The sequence below is a fragment of the Thunnus albacares genome, chromosome 14 (assembly GCF_914725855.1).
Source record: "Thunnus albacares chromosome 14, fThuAlb1.1, whole genome shotgun sequence".
NCBI classification, from domain to species: domain Eukaryota; kingdom Metazoa; phylum Chordata; class Actinopteri; order Scombriformes; family Scombridae; genus Thunnus; species Thunnus albacares.
In genome coordinates, this window is record NC_058119.1 from 17,338,184 (window position 1) to 17,362,457 (window position 24,274).

The window sequence follows — 24,274 nt, forward strand, 5'->3', positions numbered from 1 at the left end:
TTAGTTCATGACTTTGTTATTATTTACTGAAGAGAAGCAGATTCTTTTTTTTAATACAAGCAAAACAAAAAATCTATTAGAAAATATTTTTTCTTCATACTTTTGCTTTGGTGGCACAAAGGAGGCCAAAGTGAGTACTGTACTGTATGTCTGTCTTTTTTTGTCTGTTTTGTTTTTTTTTCTTTTTTGCTCATCTGAATTGTTTATGACACAGTGAGTTCACTCCAGCAGCAGACATAAAACATTCATAGTCTGTGAGTCGAAAGCCAGACAAGAAAATGTGTAGTACAGATGAAAATGTCTGCAGACAGAGGGGGTAAGATGTTACTGTATCTACTGTACATTCAGCACTCGACTCGTTTTTAAATATCATTTCTGTGCCACTGTGAGTTGTTGCAAGAAAATGTACTTTGCCACATCTTGAAACATCAAGATCATCTATCATTGTTTACTTCTGTGTGCTCCAGATATTCTAGGGCTTAATTAGACATTTTGGTTTCATAAAAAATCATAATAATGATACAAGTGGGAAGAACAAAAACTTTAGGCTGAATGCTGTTACTAACTTGGCTGTTTTTAGTTTAGTCTTGAGCAAAGCACTTTTAACCATCTCTGTGAGGTTTTGCTTCAACCATCATTGTAGAGGTCTTGTTACTGAAGCTACTGTATTAGATTCCTCAGTTTGAGGTGTGTTTTATTAATAGTCCTGTGCTGACATCTTTTTCCATTACATGCTAGAAAACAGTTTGAAGAGCTTTTAGAGATGAGACCCTTTTTTGGAGAATCCCTTTAGTGAATTCACTCAGATAGTTTCGTAATCTCTTAGAGACACATTTGTGTGAGTAAGCCTCCCGAGGGACCCACTGCTACTACAGGATTTACCTCTCTCTCTAGCCCCAGGTTTTACCCTGTCCCCAGGGAGCAAAATCATTTGAGGCAAGGGTGCAGATCTTCAGAAAGCTTATTAAAAAGCAGAATGAATTTGAGGTCCAAAGGGATGAAATTGGAGTAAGATAAGCTATAGAGATGATTAGTAATCAGACGTGATTAATCTTAATCAAAGGGTCATATTAAAGTCCAGGCTCTTGCTAATGAATATAAGTGTTACTCTGGAGACTAGAGGGGTGGGTTTATTGGAAAAGCTTTTTTTATTCCAAATGAAAGGGAACAGGTCTGAATCAAAGCGAGTTTACATTAGGCGGTGTGATGAGGGACAGACTGATGAGGGCTTTGTCAAGTTAAGCGGATGAAGTGAGACATTTTAAAACATTTTTAAGGATAAACACTGAGAAGAGCAAACTTTTCTTATGTAAACCACTTCATCTCTGTCACATGGTGAAAATATGTGACGATAAATGATCAAATGTAACAATAATAGTTATATTCCCCCCCAAAAAAGAATATTGCTAAACCCTTAGGGCTTGAATACATTTTATAGTTCCTCATTACTTTGACGTACCCTCTCTCACTTCACATTTACAATTGAAATTTTGAAAGGTGGTGTCCAGATAAGCGGATTATTGTTGAATTAATGTGGGTCATGTTCTTCTTCCACCTTCCTCCAGGGTACTCCAGCCAGTTTTGTCCGCTACAGAGTAGACCTGGACAAGTCTCCGTACAGTGGGAGCATCTTTGATGTGGAAGCGGAAACTGGAAGGGTCATCACTAAAGTCAACCTTAATGAGGAGCCTAGTGTCACCTTTAAGGTGAGTGGTGGTCATGATGGGGACAATAGCAGTAATGATGTTGCTGCTGTATGTAATGGTGAGCTGTGTTGAGACAGAAAGCAAAGGGAAATTCATCCTTGCGTCATTTGCTTGTATAGTCTGTGTTTATTCACCCAGCCAGCTAGCCAGTAACGGATGCACAGTGCGTGTGTGGGAGTGTGTCTGTGTGTGTGTCTGCGTGACATCTCAGCCTCCGACTGATCTCAGAATTCAGCAGGACTCCGATTCATTCTGTTATCTCCCTTCAGTCTCTCTCCTTTTTCCTCTTGTCTCTTATGAAGCAGATTCATAAATCCTCGGGATACATTTTTCGTTCCAGTTTTTGCACAGACGTGTCTTTGCATTCCTACCATTCTGTCTGAATACACAGAGTTTGTGTCCTCCAGGATGTTAATCTTATTCCGTTACTTAGTCAGAGACATTTATGTCTAGGAATTGACAATTTGTAGCAAATGATTATAACGTTAAATTTGGCAGGAAAAGGCTGTGCTCTTTGAGGGAGCTCTCAGGGAATCTAAACTAAATCCCCCTTAATTAACATGTATATGAACATGAAATCGTATTTAAATCAACAATACCAGAAACATAGCTCATGAGTGGGAAGGTTGGGGTGGTGGAGGGAGCTGTAGCAGCAAGCGGTGTCAGCAGAGTAACAGTGATAACTGTTTGTTATCATGGCCATGCTGTACATCTGTATGAATATGATTGATAGTTACTAGTCAGCTGATGTAGGAGTCAGAGTGATTGTGAAGCATGAATGAATCTGCTGATGTCAATCAACTAACACAAACTCGATTTTAGTGTTCTGCCTGAGCTGACACTATTTATGAGGTAGGAATTATTAAGCTTGATTTAATTAAAGAAACTTGTTTAAGAAAAGTGTTGGGTCAGAGTCTGTATAAAAACAAATATATCAGTTTTAAAAACAGTGATTTGACATATTAATGATGATAATAACATTATGACAATAACATTGTCAAGTCAAGTCATTGTTATGTTGTTAATATTAACCATAATCATCATTAAAATCTCAACCTATTTTACAAATACAAGAACATGCAGTTCTTTTATGTTACGTAAATCCATCCATGTCTCATATTTAATGTTTACTGCTCTGCTGGGCTTGTTCTAGTGTGATATCATTTGCAGGGTCAACATCCAGTTTGTGCATATTGACTCTTTATAATGGAAGAACATTTTTTAAGGCGTTATCGCTGTGTTTCTTGAATTGGCTCAGTGATCATGTTGCTTTTGTTGTGTCTGCGACCAATGTGATATTGAGTTTTCTTATAGATTAAACTCCTAGTATGTTACATAAAGTCATTTTACCAACTTAAGGTGACCTTGCTTTGGCATGTCTGTGATTGTGAACATCGGAGCAGGTGCTGTGGGACATTAGGTCCTAATGAGGATGTGTCTCATACACCTCTAGCCTCTATCTCTTTTTTTTCTCTTGTATTTTGCTTTTCTGTTTCTTTAAATATTTGTTTATCCTCTTTTTGCCTATCTCTCTCTCTCTGCTGCCATACCCCCCCTTCACCCGCCACCCCCCATGGTGCCCCCAGGGCCCATTCTCCACAGTCTATGAATGTAGATCAATACATTGAATACATACTTGCTCTCTGGGAGCTTTGCAGGCTGCTCACCAGATCCTATTTTGCTAGTATGTCTTTATTAGGATTCCGAACATGTCTACAAAAAACTGCTTGGCAACTTTAAAAAAGGAATTATTTGTGTAGTTAGTAATAGTGTGGTTAAAAGTAATAATTTTGCCCTTGTGTTTGCATGTGTGTTTGTTGCTTACATGTATTCTGTCTTGCCCACTGCAGTTGTTTGTGATAGCCTATGATGATGGGGAGCCGGTGAAGTCTAACAGTACTTTGGTGGAGATCACGGTCCTTCAGCCTTCACGCATCCCGATCTTCACGCAGGAAGAGTACAAGTAAGTTTCCTTAACACACTGTTATGCAGCTGTCTCTGGCTGTAAATTCACACACCAAACAGCAACTTAGGCTGTAGTGCCAAACAGGGAGGGAGAGTGAAAAAGACTGCAGGAAGTGGACAAAGGTATCTTAAGAACACCTTGACACATGCTTACATTTGTGTGTACATCTTCCACTCAGCTTCTCTAATAGTTAAATTATTATTTAAGCACTCTGTAAATTATTTATTCTACCTTGAACTGCAGTGAACGGCTGTGAAGTCAGTATTCCTCATGCATTTATCATTTTGTAATAATGATCCCTTTCCGTGCGTTATTATTGTCTCGTTGTCAACACTCAGTAAAGTGGCCCCAGTTCTGATACTGTGTCTCAGTCTTTGTCATGCTCTTTTTTCCATGCATGACTGATTAATGAGTTTTGAGTATAAATATGTATTAGAGCTTCAGGGTAGATGCTGCAGATCATCAGCGCTGTAAACCACATTTGTTTCTCTCTGAGGGCAAAGCACGGCTTCCCTCTGAGTTTATTAAGAGTCTCTTTTGGCAAGATTAAGTGTTTAGACTATTAAACTGGCAGAGAGAGATGCAGGACGAGGAAACATAATCTATATTTCTCCGAGATGATTGGCTGCCATACACAAGGTTTACGGCTGTACTGGGCCAGGGCTGGGTGGAGTTTGTCTGTACTGATGTTACTATGACTCAGGAGGATGCCAAGAAGTCATTTATAATTAAAGGTACACATGGATTATTAAAACTCCAGCTGAAGCTGCTTTGAAAAATCTCCCATTATGAGTAGTAGCATTAACAGTTGCAGTACATTATGTTGTACAGCAGGAGGTTACCTGTCTGAAGTATTAAGGAGATTCTTGCCAGACTGTAAAGCTTTAGGTCTGATGGCAAAGTTGCCTGGCACAGTGTAGTCTCTGGGAGCTTAAAGTAAAGCTTGTTTTAAGTGGATTGATTTACTAGCTTACATGTCAGTCAAAGTAGGGAGTCTTGGCAGACAATCTTCTGTAACAGAATTTGATATGCCTTTATGCATTAGACAGGGAATATAAGTCCTGCCTAACCTGTCAAAACATCAGTTGAGGTGTGTGTATTTTTGTTTATGCACAGGCATGTCTTTCTGCCTATGGATGGATGGATGGATGGAAAGATAGATTGATAGATAGATAGATAGTTTATTAGCCACACGACGAAGGCTGGTGGAATTTGTTTTCAGTACAGTATGTTATACTCTGCAGCACAAATACATAAATGGACAACAGCAGACAATCCACATATTGTCACGACACAACACGGATACAGGGATACAGTCAACATATCACAGAAACATAGTACACACTATCATATACAGTAAGTGCATGGTAATGCATGCCAGTAGTATGTGAGGAGGGGGCTAGAGGGAAGCAGTTCAGAGTCCTAGCAGCTAAGGGGAAAAAGCTGTTTGTGAAGTGTTTAGTCTCTGTACCTTTTGTGAACGTGTGCTTGGTTGAGTGTGAGTGTGTATTTTTGCATTGAATACATTCCTTTCTTGGTGGTTTGTAATCCAGCACTTTGTGTGTGTGCTCACGTTCTCCTGTTGCTCAGCTTTATTTAGTGATTGATACACATGCGTAGCAGCATAGCCGTAGAAATGCCATTGATTAATGCTTTGAATGTGCGTCTTGTCTGACACACACACGGAAGGTCAGGACCATAGGCTCAGACCTCTGTAGGGTGTCACACTGACAATGCTAACCATACACAGTGGCAGTCCTGCTGTAAATTATGAGCCGTGAAAGCATTAGCCAGGTGCTCGAGCCACTCCTGCTGGACAAGATTGTCTCCAGCAGAGAGGGTCCAATCTGCTCGCTCTACGATGAACTGTCTCCTCATTCTTCACCTCTCTATCTCTCCACATCGTCCTCTCCCTAAGGAACCTTCTGAACACAAATCACTCTCTAAATGTCCACAGAAGATCTTGTCGGTCTCTGTGAAGACAGTTAGTTATAGCAGCAATCAGGTAAGCTGTGCCTACAGCTCCAGAACACACAATTAAAACAACTCTGCGGGGCTTTGGGTGACTTAATGATTTCTACTCCTGCTTTATGGTTGGTCCCCTCCATCTGTCAGAGGGAAATGAGGGGCTCCCAGTCATTGTTGGCTAAAATAAATGGCTTATAATGTAGTTGCCACTGTAGCAGCATGCTCCCACTTGCCTTTCAAGGCTTTTGAGCAAAGCAACTTGTGCTGCTTCTGTAAAGTAGAAATGTAATGTATAGAATTTCATGACTTTCATTTCATTTCATGAAAAGGCCGCCTGTGGTGCTGAAGCTGTTTTCGATCTGAAAACCACAAGTAGGCTGTGTTATTGACTCTAACTGTCCTCATCAAGCCCCCCATGTAATACAGTAGGCAGCCAATTTTACCAAATACTTTCAGTATACCGAGTGTACGCTACCTGCCCAACATGAAACACTAGTGGTGAAGAAAGTCAAGCATCTAGCAAGCTAAAAGCAAAGATATTTTTCTCAGTAGTTCGAAGACCAAAACAGAAGTAAAAGGAGAGTGAATACTGGACTTACACTTGTCAGGTGGGCAGAAATTTCTCCGATGTGATGCTCATGTTTCTTTGTACAGTATATTATGGCTTATGGGGGATTCTGGAAATATCTTTTTTCTGCCTATAGTAGGGCTGTTAGATTTTGCATGAAATAAGAATTACAATATTCTGATTTGAAAAGTGTTATTTTTTCGCTCATGATAGATAGAAAAATGGTATTCTTTTTCATCTCAACAACATAAACACAATGAACTAAATCAAATGACTAGTACTCATGTATACTATTTTTTCTGTCACTGTTTATACAGCAATCCAGTAACAACACCAGCCCAAACTACAGCCTCACAAATCCATAGAATTGTATCAACAACTACACTATTGTCCTGTCTGTTCGATTCAGTTCTGTCGATTGGAGTTATATCAGGTGATAAGTGATTGACTCTATAATCTCCTATCACCTATAGCTTATTGGAAGGGATTTTCTTGTCTGTTTCAGGGCATTAGCTTCATCTTGACAGCTGTGTCATCTGCTGCAATTTTGCAAAGTAGTTTAGACTGTCATCAAGATTTCACCCCGTCTCACAGTTCAACAATATGTTTTCGTTTCTCTCCCCTCCATTTTTTGCCCCCATCTGTGCAGGGTTTGTCATGTGATGTCATTTGTTGATGCTGCCAAGGGAAAAACTACAGTAGGAGGTGTGAATTAAAAAACAGCACAATTGGGGTCATATATGAATGAGATTGCATACAGATAATATAATTAATCATGCAGCCCTATCGACTAATAGTGAGAAATCATTCACTGCAGTTTAAACTAATTTTGTATTCTTGCGATGTCTTTTCTAATGCCTGTTTTTATTTAATATCAAATATGTGAATAATTTATAGCTTATGCTATCGACAAAGATATTAAGTTTTGGTCAGATTTTTCGGGGAAAAAAACATTTTCTGAGCACCATCATTAAACCGCTGAATGACTCTTTTATATGGAAGTCACGGACACAGCCCTTTGGGGAAGGCTTCAGCACTGGGCATGTGGGAAGGGAATGAATATTTATTTTACCCTGTGTGTGACTAGAGATGAGGAGGGGTAAGCTGCTGTCTAAGATGGTCCCACTATGTGAATCCACCCTCGTAAATGGAGGCTACTTCTCTGGGCCAGTGTTGCAAACCTGTGGTCTGAGCAGTTTTCCGTGCCGCTTATCTCGCCCACAGCAATTGCCCTTCTAAATCTACTCTAAATCACATGAGACTTTTGCCTCACCACCTTGGAGTGTGTCATTTTGCTCCCCCCATCCTCTTTCTTTCACCCCCCCACCCCAAGCCTCCCCATCCCTAGAGTTTTCCCTCTCCGCTTATATCTATTTCTGTCAGTTTCTTTCTCACTTTGTCTTCCCTTTGCTTCTCTCCTCATTGTACAGTATTCCTTCATTTTCTGCTCAGCGAAGGGATGAATTTCGGTCTGCGTGGGTGTATGTGATTCTGTGTGCCTGTGCTCATTCTTGCATTTTTGTGTTTTTCTGTGGAGAGTACTCTCTTGATTAGGATGAGTTTTGTGCTCACTGTAATTAAATGGTTGTTAGTTATGTGTTCTGTACATTAACCTCTTTTGACTCAAATGGTACTATATTTTGCATAGCATACATTGCTGCATATATTGTATCATAAGAAATAGGTGTTTTTGTGTTTGCGTATCCAAGTAAACTTGATAGACCTTTATAATAACTGCTACCCCTGCAACATATTTGAAAGTTGCCCTGTTTACTGATTGAAGGAGAATATCATTTGGGAGTAAAATGTCACGCCATTATTTATTCCCTTTACAGCAGTTCACTGTAGTTGCAGACAGCAGATGTTGTGCCATACCTGTCACATTAATATGCAGTCTGGCAATCCTGAGAAGAGCGCTAGTGCCCATTATTGAGCGATGCTCTTAGTTATACTGTTAGCATAGTAAACAGTGTCAACATTGAGTATTACAACAATCAACCATATGCTGTCACTACTTATGCTAGCCTTCCTGCTAATTACACAATTAGTGGCAGTATGCTGAAATTACTGTGTAAACATATTGTTTGCTGCCCCATGCATACATGCACATGCATATTAATATACGTGTTAGGTTTTCTTGGCTTCTGCATACACTCAACCACCTCTTGAAACTGTCTTTTGTATGAAATAGGGATACATCTTTCTTCAACCTTGAGACATAGTTTTTACCTATTACTCTGGTCCCTAATGTGAATGTCAGTGGTAATAGCTCAAACTGCGGAATATTGTACAGTGTGTCTCTTTTCGGCAGTTTCTTGACGTTAATGGACCATAGAGACAGCCTGTGTAAATTTCCTATGAATGTCTGACCACAGTGTGACCATTGATTTAATGTTCTCAATGGTCTGACTCACAAATGGCTGCACAATACCTGAAGTAGATAGATGTCCTGTAGCTTGAAATACCAGCCACACTGGACTTCGTGACCATTAGCCAGTAATCAGAAAGCAATAAATTATTCGGCGAATTAAGATGCTGCTGCTTTTAGAGGAATTAGAAGGGAGACGGTTCCTCAACCCGGTGCCCTCCATCTACTGTTCGTGACATCCGGAGGAAAATAGCATTTATCATTTTCGGAGAAAACAGATCCATCCATATCGTATTTCCAATTCAGAGAAGGCTGTAATTCTCACATAATTAGGCAGATGACATGCTTTCATAGCATACAGCTCTTTTATTGGCAGCTGTCTTGCAACTGTTGTTTTGCTAGACATGTCTACAAGTGATAGAGGTGCTCACAGCCTACTCATCTTTGCTCATTGCCAGGCATTTAAAGGTTTAGCTGTAAAAAACCCAGTGTGCTCTCCCACACATCATCACGTCATCATACCTCATGGCAAACCTACATTTAAAAAAAGCAATCTCAACCCTCTCCAACCCTCCCTGTATCTTTCTATGAATCTATCTATCTATCCTGATATCCTTCCTCCTCTGAAATCAGAGCTATAAGGTGCAGAGCTCTGTCACACCTCTGAAGGGCATGATTGATTTTCAGCCGCGGGTTTGAATCTGCTGCCCTGAGCCTTGAACCTCTAAGCACCAGGAGCGGACTGACCTTTCACTTGTCTCTGTTAAGTAAGCAGACATCACTTGGCTGTCTAACACATGCCAAGTAACACTCATTGCACACATCCCAAATATCAGCTAAAGGTCGACACTGAAAGCTAGGGAAGAAAAGCGATGTGACCTATCATTAAGGACTCGCACTAACTTCACAGGTAACTAACCATAAACAGCATGTATGGATACAGGGTAAAGCAATGCATGGTGCTGAATAATTATGTTGTTTGTATTTGGATTTCTGAAATGTTTGGTGAGCTATGTCCAGCTACAAGGGTCAGCTGTCACATTATGCTAAATTACTGAGAGTGATGATGAAGTAGAGCATTATCGCATGAGGTGTTGCGTAAGTTTCAGTACAAATGAAAGTGCTCATCTTACATCTGACATGCCTACTCTCACCGTTGCTTCATTTTTGTGTCATGCAAGTCATTTTTTCCTCTATAATTCCCCTGTTTTGACAGAACAAGGGATGATAAGCACCACAGCAGAATAAAACATTAAAATAGGGTCTCTGCCAGTCCAACAAACAGCTTCTGTTACTGATATTTCCTGCAGCGTTCTGCTAGTTAGAGAGGCACTAATGTCTTTCTGTAGGGGAGGCCTCCAGGTGTTGGTGTTGCAGAATAGATGATTTAGTCAGTAGCAGTAATTTGACAGTAAAACATGCAGGATGGGAGCCTGCATCGCAAGCCTCAATTGTTGGCCCAGTTTGGACAACACACTCATCCACCAGTGTCCAAACATTCGTTGGCCAGGTCTCCTCTTGTGTGCTAAATGACCCAGTGGATGATATGTGAAGTGATGTCCTGTGGGCTGACATGGCTAAGCTGTCACAGAGCAGTACACACCGTCTGACTGCACAGTAAATGTTGTTCCTCCAGCTTTGCTAATGTTTTCCATCTTGCCCTCCAGAAGGTATTTTTGATTGAAGCTTCTTTCTCTCTCATGCAACTCAGAAAAATGGCTCACCGTGAATACAAAAGAAATTCTGAGGTCTGGTGTTGCAAGATAAGTGATCAGAGGAATAGCTCAGGGAAGAACATGATCAGACGAGGGGTTGTAAACATTTTTTTTCTTGTTTTATAGAAGACTATAGTTTAATGTGAATATTTGGTTAAGCGTTATTTTGTGTCAGAGGTGTTGGATTTCTGAATTATTTGTTAGCAACAGATTATTGTCTGCTAAATCTTCTTAGCAAGTGTGAGTCAGCAGCTCGTAAACGTTATGTGCTAATATCTCCTAGTGTTGAATTAGTTTTACAACTGAGAAAGCATTTGCTGGAGGAGGTGATGAATTGTTAATTTGTACACAAATGTAGGAATTTGAGGAAGCCTCGATTGATATGAATAAAATGTATAGTAACAGTTATGAATTGAAGGAGCAGGGATAATGTTGTTTGTAAGCTGGAGGCTTTCGTATTTAGCATAAGCTGTGCAATGCTGGGAAGCTGGAGAACAAATTTACACTTAACTCATAACAGAATAACAAAGTCTACTTTAAGATGAGCATTTGATGCAAAATGGTTTTGAAATTGTCCCCTATCCTTTACTAACTGGGTCGTTGCCTTATCTTGGTGTCTTGACAATTATGAAATATCTCTCAGTTGAAATTCCCCTCATATACCACATACTCAGTTTGTCATTAGTCACTTATAGAGTATATTACCTTATGCGCTTATTAAAAACTAAAAAGTGCAAAGTATTGCAAACATTTTTCTTGTCAAAATTGATTTGTGAAATAAACTGTGATTGGCAGCGTATGCATCACAGACTGACATTGTGGTTGATTTTTACTGTGGGATTAGCACACACTTATAACTGTATAGATATTTGTTGTTAGGCAGTTGTTTTTTTCCTTTTCAAAAGATGAATATCTGTGATGTTTCAAATAGTGAAGCCAAATTAATTTCACTGGACAGGACATGCCAACACATGTTAAAGCTTTACCTAGCAATATTTGAGATATTAACACCAGAAAAAAATAGTCCCTGTAATATAAAACAGTTGGTAGTACTGCTGATCCCACTGAGAGTCAAAATTCCACGTAGCTTTGAGCAACTTTTAGCTCATTTTGTTGTTTTTGTTTGATAGTCTGTGCAGTAGGGTTGAATTCCTTCAGCTCCAAATAAAACCTTCCAAATAAAACCATAAGCAGGTGCCTTTACCAAACTTTAAAAATGGTTAATGGACAACTTTATCAGTACAAAGACAGATTTGGAGGACAAAACCAGGGTTACTATGTTTTGTTGTCTACTGTTGCTTTATTTTTGTGTTTTATTTTATCAATCAATCCACACTTAAGAGAAGGTCACTGCACAAAACACTAAGGTACAAGAAGACCAAACAGTACGTAGGAGGAGAAGAAATATCTTTTTAACTGACAATGATTACATAAAGCTTCTGAGATTTGGCTTTGTTGTGCTGCTATCAAGGATTTCATTCAGTGAAAATGAAGTAAAAAATGTAATAAAATTTTCTATTGTTGAAAACAGGTGCCTTTAGATTTCCACCAAACGCTTCAATACAGTTTTGTGAGGCGACATTTGAAAAACTCAAAAGCAGCGTGTCGTTCCAGAAACAATGTTGCTGTTACTCTGGATAATCCGCAGACCTCACTATGGGCAGATTTCATTGGAACTTTTTTGTGGTATAAAATAGACTCACGTACAATAGTTTACTGCTCTATCCTAGGGTACATGCTCAAAACATATGCATCATATAGAAAGCTCTCCATATACCACACCTGAATGCAGTGAGACTTTTTGTAGCAGACGATTTTTCATCTTCCGTCACAGTTTAGACTATAATATACTGTAGAAAGAGCATTTGAATTTCAGTAGCAGTTTTAATGGGTAGCACAGAGCTCTTGTGGAGAATGTGTGCCCCTGCATCCTGAATGATGTGTTAATGCAATTTAATCTGTACTTTCTGACAGGCAACATTAATGCAGTAACCTCCTTGCCACCATGTCATTGTGGTCCAGTTGGATGTTGTGTTCACAGTTGCTGGGTGTTTTCTTTTGCGACACTTGCAGTATTGTATATTCTGTGTAGAGAATCTGACTCTTTCCAAATGAAATAGCTTTGTAATACCCTGGCTGTCAGACCCCGCACTATTTCCCTTTTGAATATCTGGAGTGGTTTCAGGATCTTGTAATAGCTCTTTTTATCTCTGTTTCTCATTTACCTTTCTCCCCTGCACTTCTCAGTCCCTCGTTGGTCTTGCCAAACACAACCTGTAATCTTTAAAGTTCACCCCTCAGTCAATACATCACTACAGCTCAAACTCTAAAATAATATTACATTATAAGAGGGGTGGTGCACTCTCTATCTCAGCTTGAACTTTGATTTAAATGGACTACCATGTTTGAAAAGGGGAAAAAAAAAACATTGGGCACAGAATGACATTTTGCTCTTAAGTATTTTTAAGGACTCAATTGCAGCAAAAATTGTGTAATTTGAATTATTTCAGTGACGAGATCAACAATTATTGTACATGTGATACAGTATTTACAGATTGTACTGTGTTTACAATATATTACACTCTCCTCCAACATCTGACAATAAGATGTTGTCATTAAATACAATACTGAGGTTTTCAGCCAGTCATTCAGAGTTTTAAATACGCTAATGAAATTTGAAAACCTATTATGGAATTCAGGGTAAAAGGCTATTTCCCGTGTAAATCATGCTGTGTTAATGAGCTGACTTTGCCTTCGCTGTCAAAATCACTAAGAACTATGGTCTTATTAGAGAATATTAGCTTCGGATTCACAGCAGTATTTCTCCTTTTTTGTCTGCTTGTTCCAGAAGGAGCAGACATGCCTTCCCTTTGTGGAATTTAGTTTGAGTCAGAGGAGTCTCTGTTTGTCACTCTGTGTGACTTGCTTTCAGGCAGGAACAAACAAGTTAACACCAGGGTGACATAATAACTAACTAACAAATTCTCAAGCACATATCCCCCCCAACAATCATCGAATTAGACTGATTCATAATTGCTGAGCAAAATGTGCAGCGTAATACCACCATCGGCAGTCAGGCAGAAATGTGCTGCAACACATTTGCGTGTATGTATTTATGGTGTTTATGATGGTGTTTGTTAGTGAGTACATTACAGTTAAATGACTCATGTAAGCCTTTGTTTTTGTTCAAGACCTTTTATGCAGCATTGCATATCTACACATCCACCAGGAAAACACAGACTTTAGCAGAGACTCGCACTCAACGAGGTCACTCCTCGTGTCTCTCGGCGTGTCCATCGTGCTTGTTCACTCTGTGATGCAATGGGTGAATAGAGAAGGAAGGCGAGGTAGAAAGAGAGTCGACACGGTAACAGTGGTCCCAATGGCGCACGACAAGGTTTAAATGCCTCTGCCTTGTCTAGTAAGCATCACTCCACCATTGGCTCTGGGGCAGAGTGCTCGCTGACACCTGTGTGCCGCCCACGCTTCTCAGTGGCATGTCATTCACCCTCTCTCATGTTGACACCAGGACTCTCTGCTGCTGCCTGTTCCCCTACTCTCTCTCTCTCTCTCTCTCTCTCTCTCTCTCTCTCTCTATGGATGGGATTTTTTTTTTCCTCATCTGAATATGAAAGGAATGAAAAGTAGCTTTGGCCGTGCTCAGTAGTACACGGTATTGCATTATGTATAATTGACTCTTTGAATTCGCCTACTGCTTGACTCTTGAATACACAACTTATTTGCCTTCTCTGGTATGTTTAAGTCTCAGTATATCAGCCAGCTCATAACTCCTTCCACTTAATTATGGCTTATATTATTAAAGTGCTTGTGTTCAAGTGGCAGTTTAGATCATCACTCCACTATCATGTTTCATGTGCTGAGAGTACATGTTTCTGTCTATTTATCCTTCAGCCCACCCTTCCATCTGTCTACCTATCTAGCAACAGTATCTACTGTATCTAACCATTCTGTCATCCTTTCTGTCTACATGTAGATACACCTTTATGCTAATCTGCGTACTTCATACACCTTCACACCTCCCTTGGCATTTCACAGCAGCTTACAACCTCCAGGCAAAGCCACTTTGTTGGGAAGTGATAACATGTCAGCTCTGCTTTTTTCCGGCAATCACACCATGCAGCCTGGTGCTAGCTCTGCACAGCCCTTCAAACCCAATTCTTTCTCAAATAACAACCCGAGAGAAATCTATGAATGGGTCAGCACAGGTTATAAACCCCTTCTCCGGACTACAGTTTTAACAAAGCTGTGACCATCAAAGCTGAATGCTGATTTTGGTCAGTAGATGTGTACTCCAAGAAATCTTTGTCCAAAATCTCTGCACAAAGTCACTGCCTCTTTCTAGATTAATTTGGAGTTTCAGTACCTTATGTCACCATTTATGTGTCCAGCGGTGATTTTTTAACATGATTGTGTCACAACAGTGACAACACAGTAAGTCTCAAAAAGAAGTTTTTTTTTTTTGATTGGAGGGTCTTTCAGCCTGTCAATCTCAGCTGGCATGGTTGCTCCTTTCCCTCATCTCAGCTTTAATCAGGCTTCACACTTTTACCCAATTCAGTTTTTCTGGCTGCAAAAGCTTCAAAGAACTGAGTGAGCAGAAAACGTAACTTCAAGCCTCACAAATTGTACGTACGTCCACATGTAGTCTACGGGTTTCACATGAGGCTGATACTACTTTGATATGAAAGGTACAGCAGGTAATAGTAAGAATAGGGTTGACATTACTATATAAACCCCAGTGATTTTTTGCCTTCTTATCTTTGAATCGTTGTTTGATCTCAAGCATGATTTCTGTGTTTGATACTTACCAAAAAAAGAAAGTTTTACCAGATTATTTGCATCATCATCCCATATTTTTTGTGTCAAAACAACGTTGCAGCAACTGCAACGTCAAAATGTCACAACCCTTTTGAGCAGTGGCCTATAAACTTAAACTTAACCCCTTAGTCTGGTTAGAATAGTCAACACCAGTTGAATCTTCACACAATAACCTGTAACATGTACAGGCTTTGTGTGAGAGACGGGTATTCGTCTCAACCAAAGCTACTCAGCAGCAGGAGGGTTGTTATTGTCTGTTGAAAACAGTCTCATCTCGCCAATGATATCCCCACTTCTGGGCTTTTAGTCTCCAGAATGGACGTTAGATTGCTGAAAAGTGTATTAAAAGTGAAAGCACATACATTTAGTGACAACCATTGTGTCACCCCTGGTGCCAATAAACGGCACATTTATGTGACCGATCTAGAGTCACACATTGGGCTGTGCTGCAGCCCTCCATGCTCACATTGTTCAGCGGCTTGCCTCTGTGTTCGTGTCAGCCTGTTACCCAGCCAAACAGGTAATTTACTCATGTGAAGGCCACATTAATAAATTGGCTCCCACCACAGTGGAGCATGGTGTTGCGTCCTGCCCCCGGATGCCACAGAGACAGCAATTATTCAGTGACAGCCCTACAGTACACCAAGAGGGAAATTGAACAGAAGTCATTTAGTATTATCCAAACAACACATTATTCACATGTCAATAACAGCACTGTATTTTTCATGAAAGGCTTTATGAGCACATGCAATTAAGTTATTTCATTGAAGCATACACTCAACAATATTATCTCTCTAGATAGTATGCAATATCATCCTGTGTCCAAAGGAATGGCTCATATTTTCCAGAATTATTCACAACCCAAGATGTCCTTGGGGATTGTTTGTCTCTAGAGACAATAACTGTAGTCTCTGGGATGATGGACGGCTCTTTTTTACTGTCCTTCAAGAACATACGGATTGCACCTTTGTTTTCCTCTGGAACTTCGAGAGAGGTAAACACATATTCTATAGTAACTATTATACCTGCCAACTGTCCAAAAAGTTACCGAGTGTTTTGTACTCCAGTGAGCAGCAAAGACAGTGTCATTTATTGTTTCTTAACACCTGTGTATCTTTTTCAGCAAATACACTTCACCTTTTCTGTGAGGATAAACTTCTTACAGCTCTTCATCTTCACCATTTGAAATTGGTTCCTTGTGAAGTGCAATCCTATAAGGGGGTGTTGTGCTACAAAATAAAAATCAACCCTGAAGGGGAACTTAGTCTGACCATGTTTTCGTTCTTTGGATCATTTTATTATTCTTGTAGTAAGATTTGTCAGAGCTGAAGGGTCAGTGAAGACTAAAGAGATGAAAGCATTGAAAACAAGTTATAAACATAGACTGGAGGCGATTAAACACCTCCAGTCCATGTTGGACTGCCAAGAGAGCATCAACTCCCCAAAATACCCTGTAACACCGACAATGACTGTATAATAGAATCTGACTGTCACAGATTATGGTGTGAGTGTTACTCCCACAACACTGTCACAGATTTCTTTCTGGTGCTGTGAGTGTTAGTCAAACTTAGTGCATGCATGGTGGTTTTGTAGTTTTCATTCAAACGCATACACGCCTCATATACGGAGATGAGAAAACAGGCTAGAAAGCACAGTATCACAAGAGGGTGTCACAGTGAGATGACATTATCAGCTTAAATCAGCCCTCACCGCCACACTGCCACGACAGGGTTCCCTGCTATTTATGGCAGCTGTAATTTCTGTGGAGAGTGGTGACAATCATATCTGCTAGATATGATTACACACTTCTACGCCTGACAGTCAAGCATTGTCATTAGCTGTATGAAAGTCTCACTTATCAGGGGAAAAACACTCAAATCTGTTCACAGAACAATTCATGTTGCACTTACTATCAAATCTTTTGTTCGGATATTATTTATTTATCTGATCATAAAACTGGTGAATTTGTCTGGCAGTTAGATTTTAAGTGAGAGGTCTTTGCTCAAAGGACACCATATTAAAAGAGTCTGATGAATTAATCAGTCTACCCTCCCACTGTTCTATTCGTTCTATTTTCAAGGAGTTTTTCCTGGCCAGGGATTAGGTGGCAAAAGGACAAGCAAAGAAGCCGAAACTTGCTTTTCCCCTGCAGCTTCCTCCTTCCTACTGGTGAAAACCTCCACACTCTCAAGAAGCTGGAAGATTTAATGCTTCCGTAATGTGCAGGGTCTGTCAGTCGTTTCCGAAACTAGGGCCCAAACAACCTTGGTTAGCTCCCCTCGCTACAAAGGAGCAGCAGCTCGATACAGAGGTTTCTGTGAATCGCTGAGCTCCTCGCTTTATCACATAGAGTGAGACTAGCCGCCATGCAGAGAAACCTCATGTTGGCAGCTTGAATCTTCAATCTCATTCTTACGGTCACTACCCAAAGCTTGTGACCATAGTTGAGAGAGCTTTGCGTCATAGCTCAGCTCTCTCTTCACAGCCGCGCTCAGATAAAAAGCCAGTATTACTGCTGCTGATGCACCTAACAAGTAGTCTTGTGAGTGTCCTTATCCTCACTTCTACAGTAAGTTTTTGTTGGATATGTGAGGGAGATTTGGCATCGGTCCAGCAGTTTTGGATTATTTATATTTATAATTATTTTATTGAAATGATTTGAAAAATATGCATTCAGTAATGGTTTTTTAACAACACTATTTACCATTTGTCACTCAAAGAATTAATTCTTAAGAGGAAAAATAATATTGCAAATAAAGATAAAATAATAGATAAAGAAATAGATATATACAGAAGTGAAAGCTGTTAACCTCACTCCTGGGCAAAACTCATGCCTCTGGCAAAAAATGGTTGAATTATTTAGAAAACATTTACACAATCACAGTAGTTGATGCCTACTCTTCTTGTATTCTATACTAAATATTTTATCTTGCACTAATCTCGCATTCAGTTGAACCTCACTTAATAAGTTTGAATTTAATGATTCCAAAAATTTATTTTTTTTCTGAAAATGTAGCTGCCTTTATATCTATGTTTTTATATTGATGATATTTGAATATCTGCCACTGTACAGCTTAATTGATCCTTCAAGTCTTTATTCCATTTGTCTTGAGATCTGTCATCCATGTCTTTCCAGGTTTCCTCCAGTCAGTGAGCGGGCTGAACTTGGCACACCAGTGGGGACTATTCTAGCTGCTGCTGTCAATCAAACCATCTTCTACTCCATCGTGGGAGGAAATGAACTAGGTATGTGCTCGAGATCATATACGGTACCATGCAGTGCATTAAGACTACAATTTAAGATTCTCTTTTGCAAAACATCCAAGATAATGTTTTTGCATCACAATACAATAGATATTTTCTTTCCCAACACAAATTATGACACAGACTTTGTGTTTCAAGTACAAAGTCCCCCAAGTCACTGTTTTTTATTTATTTTTCTGCATAAAGCAAAGATATTTTGGTGCCAGTGTGTCAACTTTTACAAAGCCTTGTCTCTGACAACTGCAGAAGTCCACAAACCAAATTTCCATTATGGTAAAGAAAAGTGCGAGAAAATATGTGTTTTAGGTAAATTTGTGTTGTCATATTTTAAAATACTGCTGAAAAAGCTCCCAGATTATTTTTGAAAATTGTGCAATGCAAGTCACAGCTACAGATACTGTTTTTCCCATCTTTTTCTAGAAGTAGAAAAGACGGTTTTGACATACTTCCAACCATAGACTACTTTTCACACTTATTGGCAAAGTCTGGAGAGCATAATTACATCCAGGAAGAGAGGTAGAGAACACCAGAAAGGTGTGAGGTCAACTATCTTTAAGCCAAAAGTAGGAGATGTAAGTAGGAGAAGGAAGAGTATAGAAGGAGGCTGTCAGCAGCCCCTTACCCACATGCACCTCCAGTGTTCCTGCAATTAAAATTAGAATGAATGCAGTTTTTCTGTGATTTCCTTATTGTGCAACGACTGATCATTTTCTCCAGTGCTGCCATTAACTATAGACTGTTATTCAAAATTATTTGTAACATACATGTGAAGATTTACGTCTGCTTCAATGACTGGATAATTGAACAGCATTTTTGCAAGTTCTGTGTGAGAAAGGTGCTAGAAAAGGCTCCATTGAGTGCTGCACTTATGAACAATTGGCCATGAAGAGTAAAAGGTCCTCAGAGGAAGTATAAATGCATTCAATTGATACACCTGCAGAGTGGCATTTAAACAGTATTCACCCAGAGATGTGTAGTGCTAACAGTGCAAACCATATACACTAACTCTGATCAGAGAGAGAATGTGGTTTTAAAAAAAGGGGGGGCTGCTTGTTTACCTTGGTTTTATGTACTTTTGTAGATGTACCTGTGTAATTAACCATGCTTACATCCATTCTGTTTGGTTCCAGGTCATTTTCAGGTGAACAACAGAACAGGCGTCATCTCCACAGCTAAGCCTCTGGATTATGAAAACGTGACCAGCTATATCCTCAGGGTCCAGGCAGACTCTATGTTGGTTGTCATGTCCAACCTGCGTGTGCCTTCTAAAAGTAAGAAACTGCAGCCAGTGAATGGGTGAATGTGGAGACTGAGGGGAGGATTGTGTTGTAGGCAGACAGGGATGAAATTGTGTTTCATATGATTCCAGGTATTGCGCTGTATTTAATCATAATCTTCCACTGTGACAGATTATGATTAAACGCAGTTGTAGAAATTCTATCAAAGCCTATTTTTATTCATCATATTTATTTTCATGTTTGCCATAATCATGTAGAGCTATTTTTCATTGCGTGTTTTGTACGCATGTCTGGATTATTCCACGCTTCTGCCTTCTCAGTGCCTCATTTAAGAAAAATGTCAAAATTCACACACAAATTATAAATTCTTGCTAGCACCTCATAAGCATGCACAGACAACATCAAATGACAGTAAAAATACTGTCTACCACTTTTTGCATAATAAATGCATTTGTGCTACCTATACTGATAGGCTGTTGATTTGGATCAAAACAAGGAAAACATTGTGTCAAAGTGTGCATATAGCCTGTGATTGGTTGTTCTGTTCTCCATTCAACATCAAACTGATGAGTATAAATTTATTGATTGATTTCTTTTCGGGTTAATCACCTGCTCTCCTAAAACCGGCATTGTTGATCATTTGTTTGTCTGATATGCCATCTTCATAAATTCTGGCTAATTGTGAGATGTCATATACTTTGAGTAACCATGTTGCAGCACCAGCAATTATATTGCATTTATTTTTTGAATTACTCATTTTAAGTTGTGGTTAATATGTCAACACCCTCTGTTCCGCTAACAAGACGTTAGCACTGTGTAGAACTTTATGCTAGACTACTAAAACTATGAAAACTTGAATATGAACATGTAATATGTTCATTGACAGATTAGACTCTCATCTTTTCAGTCATGGTCATTATTAAAAAAAAAACAACTTAAAAATTATTATGAAAATATGGTTTCCCCCTATGTTTAAAGCTGTTCAACAATATCATAATGCTAATTCATTGCAAGAGTCAATTTATTTTAATTTAGGCAGAACACCGCCCAAAACAAGGGAGGGGGCAAAGGGTTTATCATAGAGAATGTTTAATTCACATATCCCCTGTATGTTCCTACTCTTAAGTATGTCAGTAGAAAGTATAAACCTCTGTGTCAATATGCTGACACAGCGGTTTTATACAGTAAAGGTGCTGTCCAAACACATCACAGCCTCCTCCTGGCTGCGCTTTTCCGATATCCACTCAACTTTTTTGTGTCTTTGTTGTCTGAACATGATGAGTCATACATATTGGGATAACAGCGCACACTTCCAGATCTCCCTGACGGCATTCATGGTGTTGCACACAAAAAGTGATGGAAGACCTTGAAGAGAGCGTGACAGAGAAGTTCAAACCTACTTCTCCAACTCTGCACATCTGCGGCAATCACTATATACAGTAAAAGGGCTGCATTTATATGGCGCCTTTCTAGTCTTCCGACCACCCAAAGCACTTTACACTACATTCACACACACATTCATACACTGATGGCACTGCCTTTGGGAGCAATTTGAGGTTCAGTATCTTGCTCAAGGACACTTTGACATGCGGACTGGAGGAGCCCGAGAACGAACTGCCGATCTTCCGATTAGTAGATGACCCGCTGTACCTCCTGAGCCACAGCTGCCCCAATAAAAAAAATAAAGTGAGCATGATTGTTGGATTGTTAGTTTCGGAAAGTTACATAAATTGTCAGGCGCACCTGTTGTCAGAGAGGACGTTGTTAGACATTCCATTTTGTTTTAAGAATACTGAGACCTTCAGCCTGCGCTCATTGATGGCCATGTTCAGCTGGATTATTTCTAGGCTCTTTTATGGCCAGTTTACCAAGAAAAGTCTGTGTAATGATGGATGCTGTGCTAACTATAAATGGGGTCCATACCTTGCTCTTGATCCATTTGAGCTACCAATGACTAATCAATGACCCACTCTACCTGCCTCTTACTCTCTCACATACTAATGACAGCAAGTAGAAGTGCACAGACGCACACTTATACACACACACACACACACACACACACACACACACACACACACACACTTATCTGAAAGATGTAAAGGAGAGGACTCTGCCTCTCACACACGAGGGAGAGAGCTTCCCTGGCATCTCTGGGCTGAGGTCTTTTGGCAGACTGTAGAGAAACCATTTCTTTTGTCACTTGTCTCACTTTTATTATTTAATGTAGATCAGGACTCCTTGACAGGGAACATCTTTCTTCTCATCGAGTCTTTATTGAGTTTAAATTATCAGATCTTTACTGGACTGGTTCGTCAGATAGGTTATCTTAGCCTTGTTAGGACCAGTACAGTATGTGTAGCTCACAGTTGGACATTAATATGTAAGGAGACACACATTTAATAATTGCAGACTGCAACAAGAACTAATTAAACATGTTTTATAAATGATAATGCACTCTTCCAAAAACTCAAGCTTACTCTGTTTTAGCAGCAATCCCTCCTTTTAATGGGCCCATTTCTTTCATGCATCTTTATGAGCTTGTGTGTGAGAGTGACACAGGGAGGAGGGAGAGAGAGGCCATATTTATGCCTATGTGTCCTGATACTCTAAGAATGGAAAATAGCCACTTTCTACAAAAGGGGGTAGTTTTTGAAGACAGTGGCTTTTGTGCCTGTAATTTGATGTGCTGAGTGTTTCCAAATTCCCCTGCTGCATCCTTTGCTCTAATGCCACATAGTTTTACATTTTTGTATACTGCCAGAAGAAAAATAGTCCTTGACACTGCATATTCTTTACCTAAACTGCAGCGTTGGAAGGATTTGCACTGTACATATTTATGCTGTATATTGCATAGGTGTAACTGTGACAAATTAGGAGGGTGAATGCTTAAACTCAGTGTGTGTGTTCTCCTTTTAATGGGACACAATGAATGATTCAAAAGCCTCACAAACAAGGCCAGTTAACTAGCAAATTTAGTATTAAAATGCTAAATGTTCTGCCTCCTTTACCCATGTCTTTCTCACTGTGTTTTTCTAACTCAAGGGAAATTCCTGTAGATTATTATTTCCAATAATGTGCAAAATGCTTGTCTTATAAATGCATTTCAGAGCCTTTTAATGACTGTCTTGCACCAAGTTGTGGAGAAAACAAACTCCTCAGTGATAAATTATGTGAGGTAGGCCTCACTTAATGAAGTGGGAGTCAAGATTTTATCATCATTTTTATTATTTTACAGGGTCATATTTCACTCAGAATGTAAGATTTATCACTAATTGGTTGGTAAACAGAATGCAAACCGGCTCAGTTGTTTTCCTGATCTTCTTACTGAGGGTAGCGAGAGAAACCATCAACATGGCTCAGTCTGAGCTTTTCTCAGCTCAAAATATTTGCTGTTATCAAAACAAAATTAACCTCCTCATTATAGACTCTTAGTTGTCAGCTACACCAAAATAGCTTTTCACACTGGGTTGGGTTGAGACTAAACAAACATATTCCTCCTCCGTGCATGCAATTACAAATCCACTTCAAATAGTTATTGCAGTACAGCTGAAAAGTGCCACTAAATGAAAAGTGGTTTTCCAAAGCTCACTGAATCCACTTGTGGTCAAAATGAAAACAAGCAACCAACTTCACTCTTTTCAGTTGGTTTTCAAAAGCTAGGTGAGTCTGATTTCTCAATTTTAAAATAAATTTTAAAAAAAATCATAATTGGTCAAAGCATATCGATTGAGTTCAAGAAAACGCTTTCTCAGATTATAGAAAAACTCACAAATATTGTTATGCTAAAATTGGTGTTGGCTAGCCAAGAGTATATTATCATAAAAAACCTTTGTTGATATACTGTGATGTTTTCAGCAACGACTAACTTGCAGAACATTCTGGGAAATGGTTTCAAGCTCTCGTTTGAAGTTTAGGACCCGCTGATGACCATGAAGAAATTATGTTGATGTGGCAATTTTTGAGTCTAAATTATGCAACATTTGATCAATAGCAGTTCGGATGACCTCAGAGATGTGTTTATTCAACAGCTAGTGGCCATGATGATATAAACTTCTGTGTGTCCCATTTCTTATTTTGTGAGAGTGCAGCAACCCTGGGTTATCAGATGCTTGAAATTGAAGTACACTATAGTTGAATGCTGTGTGTTTTTGCTTCAGTCTTGGTTTTATACTGTTCTGTCTAGAAAATGTAACTTTGCATTTATGGCTGAAGTGAATGAGTTCCACAGTACTTGAATGCATTCTGGTGCCATTTGTTCTTTGCAGCTAACACAGCCAAGGTGTTCATTGAGGTGCGTGATGAGAACGACCACCCTCCCGTCTTCTCCAGGAAGCTCTACATAGGCGGAGTGACGGAGGACGCCAAGATCTTCAGCTCTGTACTCAAGATAGTGGTAAGAAAATATTAACTGTGGTTGTTTTTGTATCAGCATACACAGAAACAGGCTGAAACTAAAGTGCCTGATTCTGCTCCCACTTCTTCATCACTTACCCTGCAGCCACGGTGGGAGAATTCATCCGATCCGCTCTCTGCAGCACAGTTTCATCTCCCGCCCCCTATCGTTCTCTACATCTCTTCCTCAATTTCGCCCTCCCCACTGTCTGCCTTGTCCACGAGCAGGTGGGATCAGAGTGAGCTGAGC

At 39.6% G+C, this 24,274-nt stretch overlaps 1 protein-coding gene across 3 annotated transcripts in view; it reads left to right on the forward strand.

The window, feature by feature from the left end:
• Positions 1–24,274, forward strand: part of LOC122997543 (protocadherin-15-like) — a 235,022-nt gene that overhangs the window by 180,351 nt on the left and 30,397 nt on the right. For all 3 annotated transcript variants that reach the window (XM_044373751.1, XM_044373752.1, XM_044373753.1), the window contains 5 exons: positions 1,566–1,706; positions 3,557–3,669; positions 18,267–18,376; positions 19,525–19,665; positions 23,898–24,025. In XM_044373751.1, coding sequence (XP_044229686.1) covers positions 1,566–1,706; positions 3,557–3,669; positions 18,267–18,376; positions 19,525–19,665; positions 23,898–24,025 — 633 coding nt within the window. The remainder of the gene's footprint in view (positions 1–1,565; positions 1,707–3,556; positions 3,670–18,266; positions 18,377–19,524; positions 19,666–23,897; positions 24,026–24,274) is intronic.